The sequence below is a fragment of the Halyomorpha halys genome, unplaced genomic scaffold, assembly GCF_000696795.3.
Source record: "Halyomorpha halys isolate HHAL.00 unplaced genomic scaffold, Hhal_1.1 Scaffold22.1, whole genome shotgun sequence".
NCBI classification, from domain to species: domain Eukaryota; kingdom Metazoa; phylum Arthropoda; class Insecta; order Hemiptera; family Pentatomidae; genus Halyomorpha; species Halyomorpha halys.
In genome coordinates, this window is record NW_027104816.1 from 328,917 (window position 1) to 340,737 (window position 11,821).

Sequence of the window (11,821 nt, forward strand, 5' to 3'; positions counted from 1 at the left end):
GTTGTTATAAGCACATGTTTATGGTTTTGTTGAATTTGTTTTTTAGCAGCCTGAAGATGGGGGAAATCTCCCGAAACGTTGCTGTATGATATGAAATAAACTATTATAGTTTAATAAGGAAGAAATTGTGTCATTCACTAAATCCATTTTAATTCCATAAGACTCTTCCAGTTAAAGGATTATTAAAAATCATTGAAATGCATTGTATATTAATCAAATAAATTAATAAGGTAAAAAACATGACAATATAGAGTAAATTACTTATAATATATAGCAAACCACCTTAGCATTGACAGGGAAGAGGAAGGGTTGAACATCGGGGAGATCCCTCATTTCATTGAGAATAGACTCGAGGGTTGTAGAAAGAACCACAACTGGATCAGTTCTCCTACGATTAGCTGGACGCTGCTGCCTCTTTAAGTAATCGCAATGCACATCAGATGACTTACGCTTCTTACGGGCATTCATGGCTTCTTTAGGAACTTTCAATAAAAGGGATCTTCTCTTGATTTCTTCCGCATGCTAAAATGTGAATAGTTAAATATTATAATATAACATAGCTATTTCGAAAAACCAATATTAGGAAAAACAATTCATTCAAGATTACCTTGAGAAGTTTAGATGATAATTTGACTTTGGTGCCTTCAACATTTACTAAATCTTCATCTTCTGTATTCAATTGTTTTTCAAATTCTTCCTCCTGTTCTTCTGTAAGAGCGACACTCATTGAAGGAAGAGGTTTATCAGTTCCGGAATACATTGGACATGCTTTGTTTGTTCTCATATGGCCAACCTTAAAAGAATAAATAAAATTCATATAACTATAAACAAGATTCAAATAAGTTATTCTTACTAAAAAATTAGGTGAAGAATTGGGAAGTTATTAAATAAAATAAAATGCCAACGGAAGCTAGTAATGAATTTTAAATGTTTTAAAATAAATAATAACAAAAAAACTTGTTTAAAACACTCTGCTGAGAGTCACAGAAAAAGAGCACTAAAATAAGGAAATCTTAAAATAGACTACCAAAATTAAAATTTAAAATTTATTAAATGTTCAGAGGGAAAAAAAATAAAGAAAAGCATATCAATACATTTTTGATGATCCCGGTTTACAGCATTTTTAAAAATGGAATTTCATATTTTATAGAATTTTAAATTTAAAAAAAAAATTATAAATTCCTAGAGATCAAAAACTTAGAATAAAAATCCGATGTTTTTAATGCATATATTTACTCTTTTCTATTCTATCATTGATCAAATAACATTGTTTTATAAACAAAAATAAAAATTATTGCTTATGCTGATAGTTTGAACATATTAAATACACTGTTTTTAAAACAAATAGTGAATAATATTATGCTGAAGAGGGGGATGCAGTTTTTCTGAAACGTCCGTATTAAAAACATAATATTTTTTTGTTTAAGTTTTTGACATTAAGGCAATAGTGACTTTATAAAACATTTATGAAAAGTATAGATCATATGACAAAAAAATTAATTATAACATTGTGTCTTTCACACAATTGGCTTGAATGTGTAGCGACACCGCTATCTACTGGTCTATACTGTAACTACTACAGCTGCCAAATCCTCCTTAGGAGGTGGTGGGTATCAATATACACTATTTTTAGCAATGTATATAGGACTTATATATCACTCTGCTTTCTCTGGATCTCTCCTCCTTCATAAATCTTTTCTTCCTTTCGTAAGGACCTACAGCTAGTTCCTGTAGAACTTGTCATCCCCTTCACGACTGATAGGCTGGATCCCTATGGAGTAGTTTCCATCCTGAGAGGATTGATGGCTAGTTCCAGTAAAACTCATCCTGTCAATTCATCTCCTAACTAGCTACCGAACCAAAACCTTTCAAAATTGAAAAAGATCAAGTATTTCACGCCTTTAACCTCGCTTTTATTGCCTCATCAATTTTGTTTTTTCTAGTTACCATAGAACTTCAATACTTAAACCTATCTACCTGTTGAAATGTACAAATCAAACTTTATAAACCGAAAAAATATTAGAGAGAAACTTAATTCAGAATGTTATAACTGGAAAAAAGGAATCTTTTAACTATCACAAACACATTTTTACATTTTCTATATACATACAAATACATAGCGCATTGGTCTGTAAAGAGCATATATTCCATTCTATAATCACAAATGACTCACCTGACCACAAGCACCACATTTCAACTTCACGTCGGGTTTCATTTTGCTTGGCTTTCTTCTCCTTGGAGTAGGCGGAGTCGTAGGATTAGTAAGAGGCGGCAAACGATTCTTAACAAACCCTGACTTAGGTGTTGGAGATGTAGAGCCATCTCTGGTTTCACCTCCTTCAAGAGTTTGGGTAGATAACAAAGAGAAAGCTGTAAAGGAATAAAAAAAAAAAACATGAGGAAGGATTTTTTTTTTTTAGCAAGTTATTGATATAATTATCCAACTTAATTTTCAGTTTTTAAATAAAACTAGAAAATCTTAATTAAATTTTTCATATTTCAACATTAAATTAAACATAATGCACAGTAATTCTTATGAACCAGACAACCCAATGTGAAAATTTAAAAAATGATCCAACTGAAATGGTTAAAATAAATAAATCCTGCGAATATTTCTAAAAAATTAAATGCAATTATAATTCTTTGTACTGTTAATACAATTCTTGACCTGTGTGGGTACCCATTACTTTCTTAATTTTCTTTGCAGGTTCCTATTTATCTATTCTTTATGACAACTAACAATTAGAGTTGAATAATTATTTCCTATTGTTTGAGTAAGGCCCCTCAAACATTTTGAATTAAATCAATGACAAAGCAAACAAATGAAGTATGCTCTCAGTAAGAGAGCAAGTACCCAATGAGTAAGAGAGCAGGTTAACAATCAACTGTTAAAAATAAAAATGTACCTCTTACATTAAACATGTAAGGCCCACCAGGTCGATCTGGTATTAAATAAATAATTAATAATAATAAATATAATCAATAATCAAAATTTAATACTAACATAACTAAAACACATTGTAACCACTTTTGGTTAAAACATATAACTAATTGTCATAAATTATACAAGAATAGAGGTTTATCTCTATTTCCCCATGTATCATTTAATTTCAAATCCACACAATAAAAATCCAGAATCAGTCTTTAGTAACATCAATCACCACAGATTTTGGTTTATACAGGGCTGCAGTGATTGAACACCTATAAACAAAATTAAAGCTATTTTTTTTTAAACTCGGCATTTAAGCCCAGTTAAACTATTTCAATGAGAATAAAACTCAGCTGATATTAAAGATCACTTGATTGTGCGTTGATATTAGGGATGCGACATCGATAAAAAAACATTGATGTTTTAAAAACATCGACAAAAAACATCGATTTTTTTTTAACCATTTCTGTAACATAAAGACTGTTCTAATTAAATAAGACTACGCATGCTCCGGCCAGTCAGAAGTTCTTTTTCAATCAACCAATAGGACATGAAATCCAAAAAACCTCAATGTTTTAAAATATATTGTTACATATATTTTCTTCCTCTCAATTTTCATTTTCTTTTCATATTTAAATTTTAAATTAATAATAACTAATATGTTCATACTTCTGTACATTATATAACTTTAATTTTATTTCATTTCCTTAATTAAGTTATTGTACCCACTTTTTCAATTACCTATGTCTATATTTTATTTCCCGCTTCTCTCATCACTTTATTTTATTAATTCTATCTTGTAAAACTATTCATTGTATGTGTAAAATTATTTTGTTTATACTTTCTTTTATATTTTTTATTTTTCTATACTTACTGTGGTTGTTATCTTGTTTTGTTTTTAGCCCTGAAGAAGGCTAGAAACTCTAGCCGAAACGTCGGCACATTAAAATAAGTTAGTCATACTTATTTGTGTTTCATTGACCGCACCCCCAACCATCTTCTCCTCATTTATCATCCACGGTCAACTATCTCTCATAATTATGAGTTTTAAAATATAGTTGCTTACAATACATTACCCAAAAAACATCGATGTTTGTGAACAACTATTTCAGAAACATAAGGTCTGTTCCAACGATCCCGCATTCTACGGCCTGTAAGAAGTGCTTTTTGAAACAAAAAGACCATACGTCGTCGTTGGAACAGACCTTATGTTATTCAAATGGATGTTCAAAAACATCGATGTTTTTTGGATAATGTATTGTAAGTAACGATATTTTAAAATATCGATTTTTTTTGTTGTTGATATAGGATTCTTTGTTTCAAACAGCACTTCTTACAGGCCTTAGGACGCGGGATCGTTGGAACAGACCTTATGTTTCTGAAATGGTTGTTCAAAAACATTGATCTATTTTTGGCAAAGATTTGTATGCAATGGTATTTTAATATTGAGCAAAGATATTTTAAAACATCGTTGTTTTTCTAGTCGTAATTTATCCCTATCATGTCGTTGGCGTGAAGGTTGGTCATCATCCAGGTTGGTCATCATCCACGGTCAACTATCTCTCATAATTATTTATACTGTAAATTTTTAGTTTTCATTTAGTTACTTTTGGAAAAAAAAAATGAAAAATTGGGGCAAAACAACGATGTTTAGGAAACATCGGCTTTAAAACATCGATGTTTAGAAAATATCGGCTTAAAACTTAAAACTTAATACTGAGTTTAATCAAAACTCCTTTTTAAGTAAATTCCAAAAAAGTGTAAAATCAATTCTATAAAGTGGCATTTCAGGCAAATCAATTTTATGGAAAAAGCGGAGGCATAACATCATTAAATATCTTATTCAGTTTCACACGATTTATCATATTTGAGCTTGCTGTTCAAAAATACACAGGCCATTTAGCCAGAATTGGTTATTTGGACTCAGGGGATCTCAAAACGTTTATTTCCACTGAAAACTAGAATTCGAAAACTTTCACAATCACAATACTTACCCATATTATTGATTCTCTCAATAGATAAGTGAAAGAAAAAAAAGAACTAAGCTATTTGAAAGAAGAAAAAATAATACAACCTCTGAACAACATTAAAATTAGTCAATAAAAGTCTTTTACCATTAAACACTTACGTGATTGAGTTTTATTGAATAATCCACTACTCGAGCCAGTGATTCTTTCCCGTTCTTGATTCCTCTTCAGCCTTCGCAGTTGCTCTTGAAGTCTCCTCTTTTCCCGTTTCATCTCTTCTTTAAGCTGATCGTCCATAGTTGCATAGTGCCTTATAAACGCTTCGTCCTTAGTGTTCCTGATCTTTAAATACATATCGATAACCGCAGGTTTCCTAACAACTTCGGACCGAGTATATTCTTTCCCTTCGGAATCTCTAAATGTTCTATAAATTTTCAAAACACGGCCTGAAAAAAGAAAAAATCATAAACTAATAACCAAAATAAATTATTGAGTACAAAAGGTATTATTGAATATATTATATTCAGTTACAATTTTATCATAAAAATTTCCTTACCAGGCTGATTAATCACATTATTGGACGAAAAACTTTCTTCTTCATCTTTTTTCTTGTCTTTCTTCCGAGGATCCTGTTCACTATTTTCACCGAGCAACATCTTCCTAAGTTCATGTCTTTCCTGTTCTTCTTTCTCAAGTGTCAACTAAAATTTACAACAAAACATAATAACTATAAATAATTAGATTAAGTTTATAAAATACTAATTCTTTACATAAAACAATTATTGACCAAGAGCAATTCAGAAAATTATTTGAGCATATTAATAAAATCACTTTTATTAAAATTACTGAATTTTAATTATGATGAGTTTATTGTTGTTCATAGATTCAATGTGAGAAAAAAATTATCAAGAGCACAGTCAGTAGAGTAATAATAAACACAAATAAGTGAAGCTCACTTTAATTAATTTAATGTAATAATTTATTTATTATTTTTTAGTTACATTTTAAGTAAAATGACTAAATTCTAGTCATTACTTTTGTTGTTTATAAAATTTAATAGATTTTGATATTACTATTCCCCTATGCCATTCATTAAGGGGAATAATTTAAAGTTAATTAATCTAAACTGTAAAAAATGAAGATACCTGTGTACTAGTCTTCTTATTGGCCAACATGTTCTCAATATTTTTTCCCATTTCCTCTATATCAGAACTGTCTTCGTCAGAACTTTCTCCTTCATCGGTTGAAAGAACTTCAAAAGATGAAAGTACTCTATTTTGAAGGTCAAAAATTCTTTGGCATTCTTCCTTATACCTAAATTAAATAGAATATCTATTGAGCAGAACATCCTGAATTGAATATACTTAAAAATGTGTAAAATTGATATAATGAAAAAGGGCAAACCAAGAACTAAATGGATGCGAAGATACCTTGAGAACTTAAAACATCTAATCTACAAACATTGCATCATGCTGGTTGTAAGGTTAAATTTTTATTACATTATGACAAGAGGAACACTGACAAAATGTATATCTTGTGAGGTGCCTGACTGAGTACTGTCCCTACAATAGTGAACAAGAGGAAGTTGCGCTGGGGACCAATTATAGGAGAAATAGTGAAAAGGCAGCAGAAAAATAATTTTTGTTCTTAAAAAAAAAAAAAATGTCATCTTTAACAAAATTTAAATCTAAATACATCCCTATATTCTCAGTCAGCTGGTGTTTGAAGTTGAGCTTTAGGGCTCCTCTAAACCTTCAAATTCCTCTTGTATCCAATCCTTACAATCCAAAATCCTTAATAAAATGTAACCGATCTAGCCTGCACCTGATATCATTCCTTCTATTATAAACTCCCTAACCACCCAAACCCACTAGTTTTTAACCTTGCTTCCTCTTCCATTCCTGAAAATCCTCCGAGGTGCCTGAAAAGAAGATGGCCACGAGACCTGCTAATGTAAAACGTCATTAGAGTGCTACCAATGGGTAGTTTCTCTACATGCCTGTATCACTCCATTTTAATTGAGATCAAATTTACTAAATGTATTATAATGTACAATTGTAAATAGCAATAAATGATTAAATAATTATATTAATCAACTGTTTTTTAATAAATCATTTTTACAGGACAAAAATGACCATAGTGGTTGAAAAACCTAAAATTATTCTAAAATAAATAAAAAAACCAAAACGTTTAAAAATAAAACAAATCTGGGCTTCTGTGCTTCATAGATCACTGATGATTTTATGACTTTGCATCATTCGTGAGCGGAGCCACCAAAGTGTTTCATTTGAGCCACCAAGGTCAATCAGAAGGAAGAAAGAATATGGTGATACCCACTACAACAAATGGGGAGATGGCTAGACGGATCTACTAGAAGGTGGGAAAGAGTTAAGGGACTTGCAGTTAAAAGGACACTTCGAGTTAACCATGAGGGACCTTTTGTCAGATCTTGGACTTCATGGCTGAGACATCACTATCTACCACAGCATGCATCACTCACTCAGCTATAGGTATTCAAACATAATGTAAACATCTTTACCCACAACCACTTCCTAATGTATTATATATTTCAATGGTAATAATATTTTATAAAGATGGGTAATTAATAACTGGTAAACATGCTAGGCCATTGGAAAGGTAATCCAATAATAATAGTTTGAAGTGTTATGTGATGTAATGTATAAAGTAAGGAATAGAACAATGAGGGTCAAGATAGAAGTTGAAGAAACATTCTAAAAGAGATGGAATAAAAAGCCCCTGAGATGTATAGACATTTAAAAGGAATGCCTAAAGACCAATTATCAAGGGACACTTCTAGAAAATAGATGGTAGAAAATTCTAAATAACAAAAAATAAATAAATAAATTTAAAAAAAGAGAGATGTCTGGTAGAATATTTCCTACCTAATAATGACCAATAAGAATCGGTATCAGAAAACATTTAAGATCATAACATTTAGACTGGGTGGAATTCTCAAAGAGAAGCAATAAATCCTGGTTAACAAACTTAGAGATTAACATAAAGACATGAACTCAGAGATTCGACCATTCAGAAGTAGAAAGAACCCTACAGTACTGACTGAAGCTATATATCTCATTACTTATTAAATATATTTGAAGAGACTAACATGGGTTAGTCCATAAGAGACGAGCAATATTCATAAGTGTGGTATAACAGATGTTTCAACATAAAGAAGTTGAAAGAGATAAGTGATCAAATCTTTATGCCCTTCAAAAGATGGTAAAAGAAATAATTTTACATATAACATTACAAATATTATCCAAATAAACAAACCTTTCTTGATGTTCCGCAATAGAAAACCTGTTGCCACGTGAGAACTTTGTCATTCCTTCTTCACCAGCTTTAGCCTTTTCAGTAGATAACGTACGTACTACATCAATAACTTCCCATCGGGACAATTTCTTTATCTGTTCAACAAAATAATTATTTCTAGAATAAAAGGTATTTTCAAAGAACAAATAATGAAAACTGCCAAGCAAAGAGAAAAATCCTTGAAATACTTCAAATAAAACTTACAGAATAAACAATATATTTGGTCTAAAAAAGGTGAGTGTTATTTAAAATTTAAATAATATAAAACAAAAGATCTTCAATGAAAATAACTTGCTTAGTGACGATGAGGATAAAATGGAAAATGGTTTACAATAAAAGATGCATGAGACACAGACTTAAGTTCTCACATTTGTTGACAATTTTTTTTTAATGATTACAAATGGAATTTGATTGAGAAACATCTTGTTAAAAAAAAAAAAAACATCGAAAGAGATCATCTACTAAGCATCCAGGTCTCATCGGTGATCAAAATAACAACCTTGTATAGTGAAACATAAAATTAAATAATTACAAGTAAAAAACTAGATTAAAGCAATATAAAAATACACTACACACTAAAAGATAGAAAAATGAAAGAAGAGTAATATTAAGAATAAAGGAAAATAATGAACAAAGTTTCCTTTATTCTGGATTTAACTCTAATCCATTTTTTATCTTTTAATCTGTACTGTATTTTTATATTTCTTTTTATCTACTTTTTTATTAGTTATTATATCGGTTTTCATTAATTGTCTGAAACATTTTTTGTAATTCTTATTTAATTTCACATTTTGCTGTAAATCTTTTTATTTTCTTTAATTTGCATTGTTTATTTTTATAGAAATTTCAAATCATAATTAGCCACGTCTAGGTTAAATTTTATTTTTATTATATATTTTCTTACTTTGTTACCTAATTAAAGTGTTTGTATATTTTTTAGCCCTGATGAAGGCCTGCAACGTAGGTCAAAACGTTGGCTCACATTAAATAGTTTAGTTAAAATTTGAGTTTTTTCTTTGACCACATCTGAATACCCCAACAACAAAATTGATCTCATAATGAAATGAAATATAATATGGCAGTTTCAAAAGCAGTAAAGTTTTTTTTTAATTAAAAATTAAATGGTTTTATTAGAAATACCTCTTCTTCTGGCACACCGAACTTCCTCAGCAGAGCTTTAGCGTTGTTCAAAGAAAGTCTCCTAAGATCGGCATCCGTTCCAGTAACGGTCCTTTTTGGTTGGGCTTCCTGTTCCTCTTTACTGAGCTAGAATATCATGGATATATTTAATAAAAGAAAGAAAATTAAATGAACAAGGATAATTAAAACCAAAAGAAAATTAATGGCTGAAATCCAAAAGAAAAGAAGCTAACTGTGTGAAGAAGTTTGTTTCAATATATGACCTTCACATTTTTATACTCATATATTACCTTAACGTCAAAAAATAAAAATACAATGATTCTAAAAAAAAAAGTATAAAACAAAATAAAAGTCCATTATATATAACACAAACTATACAGCCCTTAGTAAATATATAATAAATAGTAATCACTACCATGGAATCAGATTTGATAATGTCAAAATATAAGGTAAAGAAAAAAAATGCAATAAATAGAAAAAAGAAAAAATTATTTATTAAAAAACAACTAGAAAATACATTAAAAATAAAAATAAAATTCCCTAAGTTAACTTCATTTCTGATATCTGGAATCCAATCATATAATAGTAATAATTAATTGAACTGTATCCTCCACTCCCTAATCAGTCACTCATTAAACTTAGATGTTTATTCCTTTCTATTTTAATCATTAACCAAACTACATGGTTGTTGTTGTAAATTTAAATTCTGTATATATTTAGATAATTTTGTGGGAGTGGGTGGCTCAGTGGTAAGGTGCTGTGCTACTAACTCCAAGGACCAGGGTTCGAATCCGGCTGTGATAGATAATTATTTTCTGTTTCACTTTAGCCGTGAGTCAGCTCTGTGGGTTTATGAGCCCTCCTGGGTCCATCCAGTCTCATAAAGTGGGTACCCTTAATTAGGTTAAAATCTGGTGGTCGAGAGTGATTCTGACCAAATCACCTCCTTGCACAACCGTTGGTCTAGTAACAGTACTTGCTTACAAAGTACTATACTCCTGACTCAGCCCATGGGCTGTAACGGAACAGATTTAATTTTTGTTTTTAATTTAGATAATTTTGACTTTTTTTTTCTGACCTTTATTGAAAATATATAAATATAACAATATTAATATATAACTGAGTATATGAACATGAAACTGGTGCCCTTCCTTTGCCATATGGCATTATAAGGGGTTGGGCTGGGTCCGCTGAAGATGGGGGTTACAATATTAGGGGCTACAGTATTATGGGGTACAAAGAAAGGGGAGGGCCGCTCCACTGGGGAATAAGATGGGTTAAGATGACTTCAGGCTAACTGATGGGTTGAGAACCATTGTGTTTTTAACTTTAACTGTTGTTTTCATTTTAATTTTTTTTTTTTAAACTTGACTTAATGACTTCAGTTAATTTAATTAACATAATCCAAATTATGAATGTTAAAAATAACTTACAGCTGGTTTATTGGGCATCCTGACATAAGAAAAACCTTCACCACAGCCTGTTGGATCAGCTGGTCCTGTGAGCTGCAGAAGGCATTTCCCTTTCATGGCTTGAATATAAGCCCTAGTAGTATTCCAAGGAGCAACTTTAACTTCATCATCCATCTTGAGTTGTAAATCTTCATCGTCGTCATCTTGCTGAGTGAAAATAAACTTTTCACCATAACCTGCATCCTAAAAAACAACATAAAACCTGTTAAGCATCAATGTCAATCAATTAAGCATAATTAACTGCCATTATCAATATAAAAATCTGTATATATGTTTATAAGAAGCAGTCTAAAGCTTTAAAAAAACATGTCATGAAAAGCGGAGACAAATACATACCTTAAGCCTCTGTTCAGCTGATATCATACTGAAATAAGCACAACACTGTTCGGGTGAAACCATAGCACGAATTTCTTCTTCGGTCGGTAGCCTAAAATCTGGCTTTATTACCCACCAATTCGAATCCATACCTTTAATATAATAAGATTTAATTAACAAAAATAAAAACAAAATATCTAACGACTCTGTATAAACTGAAATAAAGGATTGAAAATTACAGGATTTACGTTTCTGGTTAGGATATCGAGGAAGGGTGAGGATGGGATATGTACTCAGAGCATCTTCTATACCTGTTCTTTTGAAATCGGCACATAATTTCAGTCTTTTTCTAATGCTACTTTCAGAGTGTGATGGAAAAGCCTTTTTAATGTCATCCATCCTTATCCGTCTAGGTGTATCGTTACTTTTCCAAAAGAGACGATAAATGAAAACCTATGAACCATAACAATAATAAGAATAACAAATTGAAAGACACTCTGAAAACATAGAACCAAATCTAATTTATTAGTAAAATGTTTCCATTTTCAACTGTAATGTTACTTCAGTAACATTTCTGAAATTCCTAACACAAATAATTTGAAAAATATTATTTATAACTTATTCTATTAATTTATAATTCACAATTTACAATTAACAACTGAACA

The 11,821-nt window shown here is 30.5% G+C and overlaps 1 protein-coding gene across 2 annotated transcripts in view; it reads right to left on the reverse strand.

Moving 5' to 3' along the window:
• Taf1 (TATA-box binding protein associated factor 1) overlaps positions 1-11,821 on the reverse strand; it is a 42,691-nt gene that overhangs the window by 15,192 nt on the left and 15,678 nt on the right. The window contains exons 11-21 of one of the 2 annotated variants that reach the window (XM_014422847.2): positions 11,396-11,609; positions 11,178-11,308; positions 10,803-11,024; positions 9,370-9,495; positions 8,191-8,324; positions 6,042-6,210; positions 5,453-5,597; positions 5,058-5,342; positions 2,174-2,370; positions 608-793; positions 283-522 (exon numbers count right to left, since the gene is read on the reverse strand). In XM_014422847.2, the coding sequence (XP_014278333.1) occupies positions 283-522; positions 608-793; positions 2,174-2,370; positions 5,058-5,342; positions 5,453-5,597; positions 6,042-6,210; positions 8,191-8,324; positions 9,370-9,495; positions 10,803-11,024; positions 11,178-11,308; positions 11,396-11,609 (2,049 nt within the window). The remainder of the gene's footprint in view (positions 1-282; positions 523-607; positions 794-2,173; positions 2,371-5,057; positions 5,343-5,452; positions 5,598-6,041; positions 6,211-8,190; positions 8,325-9,369; positions 9,496-10,802; positions 11,025-11,177; positions 11,309-11,395; positions 11,610-11,821) is intronic. The other variant, XM_014422854.2, reaches the window with a different exon arrangement.